Source organism: Pan troglodytes, chromosome 1 (assembly GCF_028858775.2).
Source record: "Pan troglodytes isolate AG18354 chromosome 1, NHGRI_mPanTro3-v2.0_pri, whole genome shotgun sequence".
In the NCBI taxonomy this organism is placed as follows: Eukaryota; Metazoa; Chordata; class Mammalia; order Primates; family Hominidae; genus Pan; species Pan troglodytes.
In genome coordinates this window covers 119,397,884-119,417,578 of record NC_072398.2, presented here as the reverse complement: position 1 = coordinate 119,417,578, position 19,695 = coordinate 119,397,884, and the positions used below count along the sequence as shown (strand labels likewise).

Here is a 19,695-nt window from a genome sequence, read left to right as displayed (position 1 = left end):
TTCCTGTGTACATACTTGTCTAGGTAGTATAAACACTTTCCCCAGGGCTGTCAGCAAACACCCACAGCCATTGTCATTTATTGTCCAACACCTACATAACACAATTCTAAAATCCTACTTAACTTGGATTCCTATCATTTGGATTGGGCAATATTAGGCTTTTCTTACATGTGTCAGTATGTGAATGAATTAATAATGTAGATAGCAAATCCATAATTAGGTCCAGTATGTCATTAAGAAGTAGAGATTTTAATTACACATTTAAATAAGATCCTGTCATTGATATATAATTGAATTTACTTTTTCCATCCTTTCCCCCACAATACAGCCAAGTTCAGTTTGTCATTGCTGGGGGATTTTAATTAGGGTACTGCCTCATCTTAATTAGAGACGAGGTTACGCATTAGTCTTCAGAGTAATTGGATTCTCTATTTTGTGCTTGCTTTTTTTTCCCCACAAAAATAAGCTGGAGGTAAGCATATGTATAACATACAAAAATACTAATTGCTTCAGTTTCCATAAGCATTTACCAGGAAAATGGCAGCTGCCACCTTCTCAACTAACAGGTAGCTATATTTGTGGATGTGGAAGGGATCTTCCACATACTGCTATTTGTGTGTGACTCACCTTTGTGTGGAAAAAAATTTTTTTTTTTGATTGTCAGTCTAGGTGCATCTTTCCATCATCTGTTAGGAACCATAGAGAGGTTTACGGTAGATTAACTTGAGAAGGCTCTGTGGTGGTGTGAAAAAGGTACTTGTCCTGGTTGATACTGCTACTACCTACTTTTTAACCTTGTACCAGTCATTTAACCTCTCATGGTCCAGTTTTCTCATCAATAAAATGAAAGTTGGACTAGAAGATTTTTAGGATCCCTTCTAGTTCTATGATTATATGACATATGCTGAAGAAAAAATAGTTTCTAGTTCAGGAGAAGGATAATCAAATTTATAAATACAGAAAGCCTTTATAAATTCAAGTAATTTGGACGAAGGCTGATGTGAATTGGTTAAATGTCTGAATTTGTGAATACTTGTAAATCATTAACACTTACTGCAACTATTCACGTTAAGCTGTAACTTGAATTAGGCTAGCAATATTAACATGTAGCGAGATATTTGAGAAACCTGCTACTTTGAATAATTCTGACTTAGAATATGAATTATTTTGGATGACTAAAGGTAATATTTTCTAAAGTAGCTTAGGTATTACAGTAATACTTATTAACCTTTTAAAATGTGGTTTAAAGGCAAAGTTCAGCCCCTGAATACTAAAAATAATTGAACATACAGTACTTGCGGATCACTCTGTATGAGACAAAGGGAGTAGTATGAAGTTTTATGTTTTTTTTCCCCCTTAAAATCTACATTAGTCTTTTAAAAATATGTATTTTTGATAACCCTAGCTGACAGAACTCCATCGCAAGGTTATTGACTTATTTTGGCAGAATGTGTTTATTATTTTGTACATCTGTACACAAGCACGTATGTCTCACTTGACATTCAGTGCGTCTTAATGAAAAAGAACACAAATTGCTCAATGCATATCTGGTTTCCAGTTATTTCTACCCGAAGATTATTTGGTCTGTGGGTCTGCAGTGACACCTAGTGGGTGATAAGGATGTGAGCATCAATGATTAAAATGAATTTCACAGCTAATTTCTAAGGTCTTTGGGCATCATGTATTTGTTTTAATGTTCCATTTCTATTACTGTTTTCATCAATTGGATCTAGTTGTGGGGAAATTAAAAGGATTCTCCTCATTGCCAATGGTGAAACAGACTGCCGGTTGGTCTTATCACCTAAGTCAGAATTGTTAAGTTTGGAACAGATTTCCAAGATAACTAATCCAATCCCCATTTTTTGTTGTTTGTTCTTTTAGAGATGAGGGTCTTACTATGTTCCCTAGGCTGGACTTGAACTCCTGGGCTCAAGGGATCCTCCTACCTTAGCCTCCCAAGTAACTGGAACTACAGGCACATGCCACTATGCTCTAATTCTCCATTTTTAACAGGAGGAAACTAACTGAAGCCAAGAGGGAGTTACTAATGGGAAGTCACAATTCAGTGCTAGAACCTAAACTTGAATCTCCACCATCTGATTCCCAAGCTTTCTACAATACCCCACAGAACATTTAATTCTGAGTTTTCTTTTTAATTTGAGAATTTGGTACTCAGTAAAACCAGTACTGATACATAAAGTCAGATTGTCTTTCAATAATATGGGGTCAGTGTTCAAAATAGAGCCATTGATAAATAAAATCGAATGCTTTACCTGTTAGCGCACATCCACAAATACAGCATACAAGCAGGCAAGAACCATCAGCGATATCATAGAGGAGTTGTTTATGTTTACATTGAGGGATGGAGTGGGAAGATTACACCAGGCCTTTAATAACCCTTCTAAGATTCTGTGAGTTTTCTCTAGCAAGGTAGAAAGCCAATCTGTGTTCAAATTATTCTATTTTCTAGTATATCCCAGCACCTTTGGGAGGAAAGGAGAATCAGTATTCAAAGAAACAGTCATTTTAGGGTTTGTGGCACATAATTTGTTTAATCCAGATTGGATACATCAGGTACAGCAGTGGCACACGACTCAATACTGTAAATGATATACATGTTTTAACATATGCACTACAGTTTCAAAAGAAGACGACAGGAAACTCAAGGGTTTTTTTTTTTTCATAGAAAGTTTTCATGTTTTATCTTCCTGCAGTTTTGTACAGTATATTTCTTCTTTGCCATTGTGATGTTGATAAGCAAAGCCCATTTATTATACGAAAATAGAAAAGAACACACTTGATGTATCTCACGATGACATTAATGGGGGGAAGGGTGTGACCTCTAAGGAAAACATTACATTGGAATGTCTGATTATCAAAAATATACCATCCCTCCCCCCTCCCAGGTTTGTAAAATAGTCCATTGGTCCAAGGAGCCCCCCAGGACTTGGGTCAGTGCCGTACACTGGTTAGAGTGACATCATCCAGTGTAGTTGAGTAACCTGCTAAGATAAATGTCATTCCCACACTTGAGAAAAAACACAGAACATTCTGAATAGAAAACAAGACTTAAAAGGAACCCCTTTAAAGCTGTTTCATTTTCTGATAGCCACTTTCTCTTAGTTTTAATGATGCTCTTCATGGTGCTGTTTGGGCTCCGAGGGTCATGGGTCATAACAATGTTTTTCCTTCATCTAGTCATTTTAAAGCTTTGCAAATAATGAGATTTCATTAGGAAATCAGAAAGAGAAAATAAAAGTTTGTCATGGTTACCATGCCAAGTAGTGTAGAAAGGAAATGAATATTGCCTTAAGTTCACAGCATTGGGATATTTTTGCCTTATAGTTACCTGGTAATTGAAGTGGGAGACTGGAAAACTGGAATTCTTTAGTAACCTCAAAATCTAGTGTTAGCTCAATTTTCAACCACTTCCTCTGCAAAACTTAAGGAAAAACTCTTAAGTACATAATGTCCCAATGTACATTTTCCTTGTCTACAATCTAATAAGTGATATCCTGAACTGTAGGAATCATATTTTGAAAACTGGATAAAATCATCAGCATATCCACAAGTTGACATTTTTGTTAATTATAGATCGGCATTAACTGTCAACTTTAAGTTCTGTTCAAATTCTGTGTGATTGTAAACTAATGTGTTCAACTGTCACTGAGAATATCTATTGGTCTTTTGAAAGGGAGTCTATGCAGTTAGTCCTGAGCTTGGCACTAGTTATGAAAATAGGAGATGAAGGAGAAATAGTACAGAATTTGTTTCCAGAGATCTTGGTTCACGGTGGTTCTGAATTGAATACTTCCCTCCCCCACGTCACCACCCTGGAAATCCAGGTATGAAAAATATAAGCAAGCCTCAGAGCAGTGCAATATAATGTGGAGGAAAAATCCTAGGACAAGATGTCTTAAGTCCTGGATTGCAATAATGGTTCTGCCACTAACTTGTCATGTGAACTTGGATAAATCATTCAGTTTCTTTCCACATGTTTTCCCCTCTCTGAATCAAGGATTTAGCTACTTTACCTACTACCATCACAGACTGTCATAAGGACCACAAGGAGTATAAAAGGTATGCTTCAAAATGTCACTGTCCTAGTCTTCTCTTCATTGAGAAGAGAAAATATTTGACTAAAAAAAATTGACTCTTCACTTGTTCACTGATTTCTGACAAAATTGATAGTCCATAGATGGTTCTACCCAGAGAATGGTGGTTTCCAAAGTATGGTTTGTATTGGTACAGTCAGGTGATTTCCAAGGGCTGTGTCCAAGTAGTATTGACATATACGTATTGACATATAAGACTATGTCTCCAATTACAGTATGGATTCTTTGATGGATCTTCTCCAAAGCATCACTGCTCTCAGAGGCAGTGGGTGTGGTAGAAAAATGCATTAGACTAATAGCCAAAAGACTCGTGTTCTGGTCTCAGATCTGTCATTAAATAACTGCATGACCTTGAACAAGTCATTTAATTTCTCTGGGTCTCAGTTTTCTATACTGTAAAATGAATTGGATATTCTTAAATCTTATCTAGTTGTCATATGCTCTTAATACTACATTTTCTAGGTTCACATTCATTTGACATTTGAATGTAACTGTTAGGTTTGTTTGTTTGTTTGTTTTTCCCTCCACCTCTTAATGCTGAGTGGGACTGAATGGAATAGGTGGTTTTGGGAATCTTTTATTATGTCAAAGTGGTTCATGAACTATGAAAGCTCAAGGGTCATGGCTATTGGCCCCCAGAAAATCCTGATATCCTGGTTTTTCAGTCACTGGCCAATGAGTTAGACTTATGAAACTGATTCAGCATACTTTGGACCTTGTGTTTTCTTACAGTACCCTTTAGCAGTGTCATCTGGCTGTGTTCTGTAGTGTAGATGAGCCATTTTCCAAAGGCTGACATTTTTTGGACCAGAAGTGAGCTGGATCTTTTCTCTGGCTAAGGCTACAGTGGAGGATGGAGAAAAAGGGGATGGTCTAATGGTCTTTTAGGAAGTGGCATGACGTGGGCTCTGAATGTGAAGTGGAAGGAACACAAAACATTCTGTTGATTAGGACCAATAAAAAAACGGGAAATTGCTTGGGACATGATATTTAACATTTATTAATTTTTGTGGGAACCAGTAAAATGTTCCCTTGGTGCCCTATCAAACAGATCCTTTGTTGAATCTGTCACTATTCTAACCCTGTAATGATCTGTTCTTAAATTCATCACAGGAAGTTTGTATGTGTGTGCAACCAGTTCTAATTTACCTCCTTTTTTTTTTCTTTTCTTTTTTTTTTTTTTTGAGACGGAGTCTTGCTGTGTTGCCTGGGCTGGAGTGCAGTGGTGCAATCACGGCTCACTGCAACCTCTGCCTCCCGGGTTTAAGCAATCCTCCCCCTCAGCCTTCCAAGTAGCTGGGATTACAGGGGCCCACCACCATGCCTGCCTAATTTTTGTATTTTTAGTAGAGATGGGGTTTCACCATGTTGGCCAAGTTGGTCTTCAACTCCTGACTTCAGGTGATCTGTTCGCCTCGGATTCCCAAAGTGCTGGGATTACAGGTGTGAGCCACCGCGCCCAGCCCTATTTACCTCTTTATCTCTTACCCCAGTCAGATCTTATGAAGCATAACTAAGATACTTAGACACTCGTAATTTTGCTCTAGTACTCATTTTTTTTAAGAGAAAAATTCTTTTCTAGTCCTTTGCCCACCCTCTAAATGAAGTTTAGCTTGGTCTTCTAATGAGATGTGTATATGAAGTGAATTGATTTAAGTATGTATTCTCTGATGTGTTTAGGTTGGTTGTGTGTATACACATGTACTCTGTAGTTGTAAAGCTTTTCTGCCTTCTTAGTCTGTAAGCTCAGAGGGCAAGAACCACTCCATTCCCACATTAGGGGACCCAGAGAAAGAAAGAAAGCCCATGGTCAATGAGGATAAGCATAAGGAGATAAAGACAGAAAGAAGGCTCCCTCTCCTCTGCCTTCTGCCCACATTCTGGTTAGGTGCCACCTCGAAACCTTTTGAACCTACAGGGTCAATCGAGCTGGGGTCATAGGGAAGCCCATGAAGGGTGTTTTTAGGTTCCTGGCTAGTGAAACTCATTTAGATGGCTGTGGTGGGGAGAGAAATTCTTGGCCTACAATTAAACAGCTAACCACTAAGCTGTAGGATGGATAGGCAGCTCCCGAGGAGCTCATGTATTTCAGAGCCCAGGCTACAGAGACTGCAGCAAGGTGGCTGGGTGTTGGGAAGGGCAGGAAAGGACTTGTCACTAACCCTGAGGCCCACCTACTCTGCTACAAGCAGTGAACAATGGTTAGGAGGATTCCAGAAATGCTGCCCCCAGCTCCACCAGGGTGCAAGCTAGTTGAATAGATATGTTGTCCAGGTGTTCAAGAAATAATCTTCACTCCTTTGCTTGCACAGAGGTGATCAGGCTTCTCCCCCATTTCAGCATCTTCAGGGAGATCAGGCCGAAGCCTCTTCAGACATCAAGGCATCTTTCATAGCAGGTAAGAATCATCTAGAATCTCTTAATTGCTTTTGCTTTGAAGCATTTTTCTTGAGGCACACAGGCTTACCCTTCCACAGCCTCTGTGTGGGAGTTGCCTCTGGTTTGATATAAGTCAGAGGAATCTTGGTCCCCGTACCACTGCCCTCTCTGGAGAAAACTACTCCCGGGGCCTCTTGGAAGGGCTCTGGATGGGCTTTATGGTGGGTCTTGAAGGAAGGGTCCATAGCAAGGTGCCATAATGACCGGCTGAGGCTGTGAGCCCTGGGTCCTTCCGTTCTCCCCTCACTGGCACATACCAGAGTTGACCGCGTCTCAGGTGTTGGCGATTTGCCTTTTCAAGATTCCAGTGTGATAAATCTGTTCATTCCCTTTCTTTCCCAGAAACTGAAACTGCAAACACGAGTGGTTCCAACCCCAAGGGAAGTACCTCTGTTCTGTGAGGTAGACTTCCCTTACCCCTAAACTCTCCCAATTTTTGCTTCACTCTTTCCTCCTCTGCAGTTGCATTCACACAGATAGAACTCCCAGGCACAAGTCTGTTGTGCGTGGCAGTGATGAAGAAGGCTTTACTGATGTGTTTCAGGATCATTGGGATCCAGGTAGAGACAGATGGCTGGACACAGAAACAGCCAGGGGTAAGCAGAGAGGTACAGAGACAAGGGAGACAGGGACAGACAAAGGGTAAGGATTGCCGTGTGGTCACTTGGCAGCTCTGCACAGGTCAGCTGGGCAGTGGGGGCCCAGGCTCAGTTGACCTCACCCACCTGGGGGAATGGAGAGAGAACTCAGCAATAACTGACTTCTTAGCCTAAAAGCTTTTGCTATAAAAGGAGAAAAAAAAAAATCCCTCACAAAATGCATTGTTTTGGTTCAAAGGTGTTGGGTCCATGGAGAAAAACATTTCACAAAAATTCGTTGGTGTTTTTGTTTTCCACCTTTTCCCATGAATAAATATTATCCATTAAGAGCCTTGAAAAAGGTGCTTAAATACACAGTGTTATATTTTCTTCCTGTTTTGCTTGTGACAACTTGGCCTCTTTGCTGCTCTTAGTCTTGTATTTTCCTCACTGGGGTCTCCAGAAACGATTGTTATTTGGTCTGAGTCTGAGGCTTCTCCATCCAGGCCCTGTCCTGGCACATAGCCTATATCCCCCGGCCCATCCCCGACCCCCCCACCCTCCCTCTCTTCCTCTGGCCCCAGTGAGATGCAGTATCACAGGGCTATGTCCACGCTAGCAGCGTGAACCTCAGGTGCCCCTTTGCTACCTCTTTTTCCTTCCAGGCACAAGTCTCAGTGCTAGGGGTACAATGGGGCAGGCAGAAATAGTGGGGAAAGGGGGGAGGGAGTGGTCTCAGTGACCACCCACCAACATGCCAGTCCCCTTCATTCCCCACTACCCACTCTGGCCCTCTGTCCAGTGGTTTTACAAGGCGGAGACCTTGACAACATTGCTGGCTATGGAAGGAATGTTCGTGTTGGGGCCTGGGCTGGCAGGGGGTGGCCGACTTTCCCCCTCTGGGGTTAGCGCTGGGGGAGTGGGGATGCTGATGATGGCTGTGGTGATCTGGGATGTTTTGCAGTTTGGTCTCAGTCCGTCGTCTGCTTTCAAATTAAGGCTGGAGCGACTGGGATAGAAAAGAGTGAGTTGATGATGGTTCCTGCTGGCCAGCGTCCCAAAGCTTCCTTGACCCCCTACATTTCTTGCTCGTGGTAACTAGGAGGATATTTTGTTGTGCCTCTATCTCTGCCTTTTGTAATCAACTTGTAATTATCCATTCTAATTATTATTCCCAAACTACTAGCAATTACCAAGTTGTATATAGTAGGCTTTGAATTGCAGAATGTACATCACCCCCACCAGTGATTGTATATCTATCATTTGTGGCATTTGGCATTTGCATTCCCTGAATTCTCTGCAACCCATTTGGAGGTAGTGGGAAGTGGCCTAAATATAAGCAGAGAGGGAGGGAAAAGTCAGTCTCTGGGATTCAAATCAGCCTAGGATAAGCCATGAGTAACACAGATATGAAAACTGTTTCTTGAGAAAATGGTTGGTCCATTCCTTGTACCAGATCAGGTCATTTTTGTGTATCTAGAGACACATTATTTTATATGTATATATATAATTATTTTTAAAGTTTTTTTTTTCCCTGTTACCTATTTTCAGCCTAAACTGCTATAGTACCTACTCCAACAGCATATGAAGGGCCTTTGGGTTTCCTTGCAAGGAAAGGAGGAAGGTAGAGGGGCTCATGCATTAGATAAGGGGAGCGGCTAGAGGATCCTCAAGGTTCTCCTAATGCTGTGATTGTCTAATTCTGTGAATGGGATGATTCGAGCCTTTGCGGGTGATGGGATGGAAGCCACCCACCTGGTTGTGAGGGAAGGCTGCTCACTGCCCTGGATGTGGATCGTGCTGAGCTCTTGCATGCTGCGCAGGCGAGTAGCTGGCAGGTTAGAATTGGGCAGGTGTGTGGTCTTCTTACTACGACGGGAGCAGCAGGTGGTAGTGAGGCCTGGGTGGCTGGACAGTGAGGGACTTCTTGTGGATGGGTAGTTCTGCATTGAACTCTCCATGCAGTTCTGCTCAAACATCTGCTCATCAATAAACTCGTGGTTCTGCGGGAGGCAGAAGGAGAAGAAGTAGGAAAAGGAGGTAGGGAGGAGAGAGGTAAGCCCCTATACTCTGTATGGCTGCCTGTCTCTGTTCTGGACCTTGAAGGAAGGACTCCCAGCTGCCCGGATCACAGATAAGCATTCAGGAGGGGTGATGTCCCATGGGCATCCAATGAGGACAGAAAGAGAATCATATTGGCAGCCCTGGCCATCAGTTCAAAGGGTAGGGACTGCAGTTGTGAAATCATGATGTGACATATACTTCACCTACAGCTTTGAGCTGAAGGGACATAGAGGACACAGAGGAATTCAATGGCATCATCACAGCTAGAAGCAAAGACTTTACTTTCCAGGCTTTGTACAAGATCTGCCAGAGGTGGCAGATAAGGAGTCACTGACTGTGGGAAGTGGGTATGCTAGGTTGTCTTTCCTGGATTTAATAGGTAAGAGTGTGACAAAAACTTTTAAACATGGGGGTCATTCACAGAATTGGGAGAGCACTGATCCTGAAGGCCAGTGGGGCAAACTGTCACGGATAGGGTTTCTTTTAATTATTTTTTTCCCCACCTGATTATGGGATATGAGTCCTTAATATACCTGGAGGCACAGGATTCCCTAGGTCAAGTGTAAGCATGGGAAGGGATTGCTAACTGTCTCCTGACTGGAGGCCATTGGGATGGGGTATAGCTGAACCCAGGATAACTAAAAAATGGCTGTTTGGCCAAGGTGACTACAAATCTATGGCATTGATGGTCTGGCTAAGGCTGCCAGAGTGAGGAGAAAGTCTGAAGAGAAGTGGCATGAAAACAGAGTTCAGGGAAAGACCAGCCTGGCGGCAAATACCAGGAGTCCCCACGGAGCTGGGATGTGGCACAGACAGATGTGGCACTTGGAGACTCACAGGATACCAGCACTGGTGCCATGTTCCACCACCCCTTCCACGCCCCTGGGGAGGTCCAAAGAGGGAACTAGAAAGACAGTTGGGTGGTTCAGCACAAGAAACTGGAAGCCTGAGCTGGTGCTGGGTGTGACAGCAGAGGTAGGAGGAGCCCCAGAAGAATCAGCAGCACATGCACAGAACCAGGCCGGGGGGTAAAAAGGGGAGAATCCACAGACTCAGAATTATCAGAGAGAAAAACATCAATTGAATTTTTAAAAAGTTATACCTTGATGGTGGAGGTTCGTACAGATAACAGGGGATCATCCACAAGATAGGACAACCCCTACAGGACAACATGCCAACAGAAGATAAAAACACCATTGATTGTACATTCCAGCATTCCCAAGCCAGTTTTGACATTCAATCTCTTGATCCCGGCATTCCACCCTTTGAGTCAAACATTCCACCCCTCATTCCCAGCATTCTGCCCCCTTCCTCCCAACATTCCACCCTTTAGCCCCAACAGGACCCTGCTCAACCCCAACATTCACTCCTTCTATCCCAACATTCTGCCTATCCTGTCCCAACATTCCACCCCTTAAGTCCCACATTCCTCCCCTAAAATCCAGCATTCCAGAGCTTTAATCCCAATATCTCACCCCCACAATCCAACATTCTTTCCCTCAAATTCAGCATTCCATCCCTTCAATGCCAGCATTCCATCCCTCAATTCTAAAATCTCATTTCTTTAATGCCAACATTCCAGCCCTTCAAACCCAAATATTTTCACCCATATCCTTTCAATTTACACATTCCACCCAGCACATGCAACTTGGAAAGGGCAGTTGGGTCCAGGCCTATCCCTTTGGCAAGCTCAGAGTCTTTGAGAGAAAGTCTAGATATGAATATATGTTTTTGATGATAAATCCTGTAACTAGGGTTTGCAGAGCACCTTCCCATTTTGGAAGTCCTTATTGGGTTCAACTGTCATCCACAGTGTCCACATTTGGCTCAGATAGAGTCATCGAAGCCAGGCATAGTGGTCTGTACCTGTAGTTCCAACTACTTGGGAGGCTGAGTTGGGAGGATCACTTGAGGCCAGGAGTTTTAAGACCAGCCTGGGCAACATAGCAAGATCCTGTCCCTGCAGCCCCACACCCCCCTCCCCACCAAAAAAAAAAGGAGTCATCTAACATTTATTCTCTCTACATCTGGGAGGCCAGGATACGGAACATCTAGAATTAGGAAGTTCCTTCCTTAGGGTACTGAGCCCTGACTTATAGACTCTTTGGGGAGGAGGTTCTAGAAAGGAGCAGGAAGGCTTTCACTTTGTTTCTCCTTGGCTTTTCTACTCTGATCTCTCTTCCCTGTCTACTATTCCTAGCAGTTTCTGCCAAGGGTCCAGGGTTGGCCCCACTGCCCTTCCTTTCAGTCTGATGGTTAGGCACAAGCATCATTCCACACTCCAGCTGTGGCACCCTAAACCATGGCTCTGTTTTAACAATCAGCCTGTTAGCATCTGGACTCCCTGAGAACCACAGGGTGACTGGGCAGGGGTGGGGGTGGGGGGGCGGTACTTCTGAATCCTAGTTGGAGAAATACATGCACTGCCTCCTTCACACGCTGTCTGCAGGAGGATGTAGGGAGCCAAGGGGCCCACAGGCTGCATCAACCCAGCCCCAGAGGTGGGACAGAAATCAACACTCTTCTCTACTCTCCTACACAAATTCAGCCCAAGCTTTGAAGGGTGATGCCCGTCAGAACGGAGAAACTGATAGGCAGACCCCTAAGTCCTCAGTAATCAAGAAATGGGCTGTGGAGACGAGTGTAGGAGTGTGTGGGAGGCTGGGGGAATGGCCTCCTCAATGCTCCTGCAGGACAGAGCTGGTCTCCCACCCTGGTGACCTTGCCCCACTCCTCAGGGTCTTCCACCTGAGGGCCAGTAGATCCCATCACTACCTTTTGGATCTGAAGGGGACAGACTTTGACTTCTGGCCCAGAGTGAAGATGTGAGTACAGCCTTAGAAAAGGGTCAGGGTCAGCGATGAAAAGGAGGTGGCAAAGGGCTGGGACTCACAGTGGTTTTTTCCAGGCAGTGCAGCAGGTGATGATGCTGGCTCTCGATGAGTGAGGTGGTCTTGCCCATGTGCTCCTCTTCTGGGGTGCCCTAGTAAAAAAAGAAGAGAGACTGAGTAAAAAGCTGGTGGCTCTTCCCCTCTCCAGCTCCTTCATTTCTCCACTAAAGGTCAAAGGGCAATAGAACAATCAAATCTTTTTTTATTTGACCAAATTTCAGGGTCAGCATTGAATATGCTAACCTTTGGGCTCAGGGGCCCTTGGTCTAAACCTGGTTTAGAGGAAGTGGTGATAATCCTATGGAAGTGGTGTGTGAATTGGGGGCTGCTACCTGGGGAAAGTTTGGAAACATGTCCTCCTTGGGGTTCAGACTGGGGCTCTGGTGAGAGTGCTGGTGTCCCGGGAAAGAGAAAACAAGCCCATCTACCCCTTTATGTTCCCTAGCCCAGGTCCTCTAGGCACCTACCGTCAGCTCCAGCGCCTCGTTGAGGAGCCCGTTGCGCTTGCTGTGCAGGTATGCATTCGAACTGCCTGTTTTGGCCACACGGATCCTGGCAAGGCGGGCCTTCTGTGATTGGCAGAGATAATAAAAGAATGAGGCAGACCATGATACAAAAAGACAGCAAGGCTGGTGAAGCTGTGAGGCTGGCTTCCCAGGTGACACCTGATGAAGGGGATGAGGCTGTTTCTCTCCAACCTCATGCATCTCCAGTTGTGTACCCACTTTGTATAGCTTGGTTGGGTCAGAATTCCCAGAAGTCTCCACTCATCTCTCCAGCCCGGGTATAATCCTGGCAGGAGAAATATCACTCATCCAAGCTCTCTTCTCCCAAAGGTTTCATGACCTTTATCTACTCAGTATTGCAAAATGCCATGTGCTATTCAGTTGTGCTACTCAGTTTTCTTATCTCTAACTAAATTGCAAACTCCTTAGAGGAGTGTATGTGATAGCTGCCCGGATTCTCCTCTAGGGTCCAGTACAATTTTCTGCATATAGTAGGTCCCCAAGTATTAGTTAATTATGAGAAAAGCAAGGAGTGGGCCTATGTGCTCTTCAATGCTTCTTAACTCCTCTGCAATTTTTTTCTTTGCACTTATTACTAAGGAAATATATGTTTTATATATTTATCTTGATACTTTCTCTTTCTCTTCCACTAAAATGTAAATTCCTTGAGGGCAGGAGTTTTTGCCTTGTTTACTGATGTACCCCCAGTAAACAGTAGGTTCTCGATTTTTAAAGTTAATAAACACATTTACAATTGTATTTCTGTCTTTGGGAGTAGATTCATGCATGTATATGTTTTTTTTATTTTTTTGAGACGGAGTCTCGCTGTCACCCAGGCTGGTGTGCAGTGGCGTGATCTCGGCTCACTGCAACCTCTGCCTCCTGGGTTCAAGCAATTCTCCTGCCTCAGCCTCCTGAGTAGCTGGGATTACAGGCACCCACCAACACACTCAGCTAATTTTTGTATTTTTAGTAGAGATGGGGTTTCACCATGTTGGCCAGGCTGGTCTCAAACTCCTGACCTCAGGTGATCCGCCCGCCTTGGCCCTCCAAAGTGCTCGGATTACAGGCGTGAGCCACTGCGCCTGACCGCATGTATATGTTAATATATGTTTATTTTGCTGCGCATGACAGTGGGAATGAGTATAGGTACATGTGAGAGTTGACCAGGTATGCATAAGAAGGGAGGATGGGACACATTTCTATACACTACTTGGCTTTAACTAGGACAACTGAAACTCTCCCCAGCGCCAACCTGGGAAGCCTTCAGCAGAGAAGGTCCACTGCAGGAGGGCTGCATGGTATCAAGCTCATCTCTCCTGCTTGCACAGGGAGAAGCTGAACACATTACATATGCTGGCTGCCCTTCTCCTTCCTAATGACTGTAATCATTGTCACTATGACAGTAGCACAGCCAAAGAGAGAGGACTAAGGAATGAGACTGAGAGAGGGAGAAGGGACTGGGTAGAGGTTTCTTGCTAGTTTAAAAAAATGCAGCTTGAGGTTTGGGCTCTGTAGATCTATTTACAGCCCCAGGTGCTTGCTACTGGAAGCAGAACAGCCCACAAGGATAGCAGACCCATCCTGGAGTAGAAGGTCCTTCTTCCTGGCTCTGAGCAAGTCCACATGTGACTTCAGCATGGACCCTAAGCAGGAAAAGAGTCCTAGGGAAATTGTGGCAATTTCCACTTCTTGTCACCCTCTCCCCAAGTGTCCTGCTGGGCTGGTTCATCTGCTAAAAGGAGGCCACAGTCTCAGGGGTTCAGGTGGTCAACAGAAGCACAAAGGATGTATATCTCTTGCTTCCTGGGAAGTATCTCCTTGCAGAAACAATTCAACTCCCTTCCCAGGCTTCTAAATGTGGGGAAGGGGCCAGGACTTGAGCCTGAAAGATCTTCCTTTAAGTCTGAGGAAGACTGCTCCTCTTGATGAAGGAGAGAATAAAAAGGGGGACCTGGGAGAGAAAGGATGATGGCAAATCAGCCCTATCATTCCTCCTCTCTACAAGCAGAGAACATTGACTAGGGGGCCAGGACAGTTTTACTCCGTGGGAATCCTGCTCCAGCCCTCCCCTTGGCTAGATATTTACATTCAAGCAAGTTCCTCATCATTTGAGGATGTGGCTGCAATTGCTTTAGGTGAGTGCTGGGTGTTGAGAGTTTCATATGGAAATCCAATTGTGTCAAGCTTATTATAGTCTTATATAATTTGATTGCACCACTTGGAGCCAGACCGTTCTTGTATCTGGGGTCCGTCTTCATTAGTTTCTAGAGATGAAAGATTCTCCTGTTCTTCTTTGTGGCACTTCTTTTAATCATATCTTACCCTGGGCTCTATTAAAGCAACAGATTGTCATATCAAATGTACTAGATCATTTAATCTCTTCCCACACAGGACAAAGAGGTTTGCAATGGATTTACATAACCATACCCAGCATATGAAATTTGGTGGGGCTCTATGGCTTGGTTTTGAGCTCTTGGGAGCTGGGGCTTGTGGCTTATACCCATTTTTATCTCTAACATCCAACACAGGGTTTCACACTGAACAGGTGCTCAAGCAAAGTTTATGATGGCCGAGGAAGGAAGAAGATCCTATGTAGTTGGCTGGAAGGCCATGCTTATACTGCCACTGTAATGGGCTCAATCCTTGAGTGGATTGGTCAACTTCACCCTCTTCCATGGCCTTAAGAACAATGTGAGAGTTAAAAGAGAGCTTGGAGATCATCCAGACCAATTCAAAGACAAAAAAAAAAAAAAAAAAAAAAAGGATGTGAGGGAAGTGACTTATCCAGGGAAAGGCAGTGGACGATCAAGACTTCAGCTCAGGACCTCCAACTTTCAGACCGAATGATGCTTCCAGAACATTCTCCTCCTCCTTCCCTGAATTTCAAAATTTGAGTTTCAAATTTTCAAACTTATCCAGGGAAAGGCAGTGGACGATCAAGACTTCAGCTCAGGACCTCCAACTTTCAGACCGAATGATGCTTCCAGAACATTCTCCTCCTCCTTCCCTGAATTTCAAAATTTGAGTTTCAAAATTTGAGCAAAGCCCAGGAGATTGCATTTTCAACAAATGTGGAGACTCCAGGGTTGGAGGAGAGGGGATCTGGAAGGAGAATGCTGCTACCCTAGGTACAGTTGCAGGTACCATCTATGTTCAAGCCAATACTTCTATCAGTCCTTGGGAGGTCTCTCACAATTAAGCACTTTCTTCCTGTCTGGCTGATGGGTGCCTTTTAACCATGAGTATTTCTATCTCTTGCTGTTGGAGAGGCAGAAGGAAGAGAAAGAGAAAGAAATGGAAAGGCCAAAACATGGGAAATTGCATTCTGGGACATTTATTTCAGAGAAATTAAAACTTATGCTCACATAAAAACCTCTACATGATTGTGCACAGTAGCTTTATTTGTAATAGCCCAAAACTGAAATCATCCCTGGTGTTTCTCATCAGGCAAATAAACAAACTGGTACATCTGTACCATGGATACTACTCAGCAGAATGGATTACTTATACAGCAACTTGGATGAAAATCCAGGAATCATATAGAATGGAAAAAGCCAATACCCAAAGGTTACCTGTTGCATGAATTCATTTATATAACATTTTTGAAATTAAAACATTTATAAATGATGGAAAAATAAATGGTTGCCAGGGGTTAGGGACAGGGCAGGGCTAGGGCAGAAGGTGGGGTTATGAAAGGGCAACCCACGGGATCCTTGTGATGTTGAAACTGTTCAGTCTCTTGACCGTGGCAGTGGATGCATTAACTTATCACACACACACACACACACACACACACACACACACACACACACACACACACCAGTCCAAGTAAAACTGGAGATATCTGAATAAGATTGGTAGGTTGTACAATGTCCATATCCTGGTGGTGATATATAGTACTATTGTTTTGTAAAATGTTACCACTAGGGGAAACTGGTAGACAAACTTTACAAGAGATTGCTCTGTGTTATTTCTTACAACTGCGTGAGCATCTATAATTATCTCAATAAAACATTTCATTAAAATAAAAGAATATGGGTATGCACCAGAACTGGAGATGGGAACGAAATGCCCCAATCCAGATGTTCCTCTCTACCTGTCCACTGCCAGACCCTTATCTCCAGTTCACTTGGCTCAGAGGACACAGTATCTAAGGCAAATAGTAATAGACTAATCTTAGTAATAATCCCAAGCAAACCAGTCATGGGAAGAGGATGACGATATAGCTACTCCAGCTCTCAAGTATGTGGTCTGGGCTGAGAACTATCATTAGCTTCCTTCCCATCCCATCTCTCCACTTTCCACCAAATCCTCTGGACCTACTTGCCTTGACCCATGGTGACAGACTCAATGCTGGAGCAGCCAGCATTTTTTTTCCCTCTTATAGGAAGCCCAAGGTGACAGACACAGAGCTGAGCAGCCTTGAGGAGAAACAGTATCCAGGCAAGGTGAAAACACTGTAAATATTTACTCTGATTTCAAGGGGAGAGAGAAGAGGGAGAGGGAAAGGGGCAGGGTGGGAGGGAGACCCATCTTTAGCAGCGAGAGGAAGGAAGAAGCCTAAGTTGCTCCTAGATTTTAATCACACAGGATGAGCTTTATAATGTCCTAGGGGAGAGCTGGGACCACGCCTGTAATCCCAGCTACTCTGGAAGCTGAGGTGGGAGGATTCCTGGACCCCAGGAGTTTGACTCCATCCTGGGCAATATAGTGAGACCCCATCTCTAAAATAATAATAATAATAAATCAATTCCCAGGTGAAGGAAAGGTAGCTGTAGGAGCCACTGAGAACACAGCTGGAATGGGCTGTCACTGGTGTGTGCACAGCCGTGGGCTAGTGTGTGAGCTGAGGATTCCTGTGAACCTCACCTGCTCTGCCAGAAGCCTGTGTCAGCTCTAGCCCCTTGGGGGCAGGGCCACTAGAGGATCCCTGGCCCTTCAAGGTCTCTGGTTCCTGAATGTGGGAAGGAGATCCCAGTTTCTGTATAACAAATTTAGGCCCTATTCAAATTTGCTGCCTGACTTGAACAGGGAAAGAGGTAAGATTTCCATTTCTGGGATGACTGGCAGGGAACAGGAGGTAGGGAAACCCTGACCTTGGGTGAAGAGGTAGGAGATAGGCGTGTATGGGACAGAAAGGATGACGGACAGAGCCAGAAGATAAATCTTAAGGTGGCAACTTAACAGACCAGGTCAGGATAAATAAAAGCAGAGGCAGAGGGGACAGCAGGGCAAGGAGCCAACCATAAAGGCACACAGAAGGTGATAGGCTGGAGGTGGGAACCAATTGGATTCACTATACAATTATATGTAAATTGTTATGTAATAATTATTATACATTTTGGAGCTAGCTTTCGTAACCTTTATAGCTTTGTGATGGTCGGCATACACAGATCTGTTCTGAAATTCTGGATTTCTTCCTCCATAACGACATTAACTTCCCTTTGAGCCTTTACACCCAAGGCAAGCCCTGCTACCTGGAAGTTATCCCTGCAAGCAGAAGGCCAGTAGCAGGGATTCTGTAGCAAGGAAAGAATCTGGCTGCAATGCATAGGGCCGACCACATAGTACGTGCTCAGTAAATGTTTGTGGAATAATGGATAAAAGAATAAAGTAAGGAGACAAAACCCCAAGCCTCTAAAAGCCAGTCTTTCAACAGTTCTCCTCCTGTCCGTTGTCCTCAGAAAGGCTCTGGCCATAACCCCTGGGGGCTGAGATGCTGCTGAAGGGGCACCACAGTTCAGCCCAGATCTGAAGACAATGAAAAACACCGCTTTCCCACTTCCCCAACCCAGATATCCCTCTTCTGAGAGGAAACCTGGGGAAAGTCACTACCCAGGAACCTCACTGGCTAGATGCCTTATGCAAGTGAACAAGAGTTGGCTGAGTTGATGAGTTGTTCTAGAAACAAGGTTGAGGGCTAGCTGGAAAAAGAGGCTTCTTTCTGAGCACCAAAGCCTTCAGACATTTTTCCTCATTGCATGGGCAAATGACCGTATTTTACCCTCTCCTTCCATTTTCAGCAGTGTGTATTGAACATAATCTAAATCTTTCCCCAGGACTGATGGTTAGTCTCCTGATCACCAACTGCAGTTGACTTCAGTGCCTTTGCCCTATGATATCTTGGAAATTCCTAAAGCCTGTTGTGCCATTTGTCCCTGAACTCAACGGCCTCAGGATGCTCTCCTTTCACAGTATTTATTTTTCTTTTCAACAAATTTATTTTTGCCACTGGGTTTTGTATAGGCTTTTATAGGATATTAAAAAGAGATTATGTTTCCTAGTAAGCTCTTGGCTGGGAGAGGGAGGAGTGCGGGGATGGCTGAGTGGCAGTGGCTGAGGGAGTGGAGGTGGAGCCAGGAGCCAAGGAAATTGCCAAAAAATGTCCAAAGGGGGATAATCAGCTTACAGATAATTGAGGGTTCAGTGCCTTTTGGAACTGACTGGGGCTGGAATTCAGGAGACTGGTGAGCAGGAAGGGACTGAAGCTACCTTACCTTGCAAAGCCAGAGGCCATCTGTGCAGTGATCCTCTGAGGAGCTCTAGTCCTGGCTCCCTGACTGGTGCTCCCCCGCATCCTTTACACTGCCCCCGCTTCCCTGCGTCTGAGGCTTACCTTTTGTGCCCTGCGTTTATCAGCTCTCTGATTCTGGTGGTAAATCCGGCTAAAGTTGGAAACAATCACAGGGACTGGCAGGGCAATGACCAGGACGCCACTCAAGGAGCAGATGGAGCCGAAGATCTTCCCTGCAATCGTCTTAGGCACCATGTCTCCGTATCTGAGAGAGGGAGAGAAACAGGGTGTAAGGGAGAGAGGGCCATTTGGGAAACAAGGCAGGCTTCCCTGCCAATCATTCACCTGTTTATTCATTCATTCATTCAGCAATTGCTTAGAGTATCTACTATGTGCCAGGTACTGTGACATGGACCTGGGGGTGAACAAGAGAGACAAGATCCTTATGTGCAGGGAGCCAACATCCTAACAAGACCGTAAACAATTAAGTGAATACATAAAAATATCGTGTCTTGGTTGGTTCTACGAAGAGACTAGAGAGAGGTGCTGCATCAGGTGGTGGGAGTGTGGTCAGGAAAGGCCTCT

At 44.3% G+C, this 19,695-nt stretch overlaps 1 protein-coding gene across 5 annotated transcripts in view; it reads right to left on the bottom strand.

The window, feature by feature from the left end:
* Nucleotides 1-2,524: 2,524 nt before the first annotated feature.
* The window catches only part of KCND3 (potassium voltage-gated channel subfamily D member 3), a 218,708-nt gene continuing 201,537 nt past the window's right edge, over nt 2,525-19,695 (bottom strand). For 2 of the 5 annotated variants that reach the window (XM_054685636.2, XM_054685639.1), the window contains exons 3-8: nt 19,213-19,375; nt 12,555-12,656; nt 12,090-12,179; nt 10,299-10,355; nt 8,888-9,135; nt 2,525-8,141 (exon numbers count right to left, since the gene is read on the bottom strand). In XM_054685636.2, coding sequence (XP_054541611.1) covers nt 7,940-8,141; nt 8,888-9,135; nt 10,299-10,355; nt 12,090-12,179; nt 12,555-12,656; nt 19,213-19,375 — 862 coding nt within the window. In that variant the 3' untranslated portion in view covers nt 2,525-7,939. The remainder of the gene's footprint in view (nt 8,142-8,887; nt 9,136-10,298; nt 10,356-12,089; nt 12,180-12,554; nt 12,657-19,212; nt 19,376-19,695) is intronic. The other 3 variants (XM_054685643.2, XM_054685646.2, XM_063815905.1) reach the window with 2 other exon arrangements.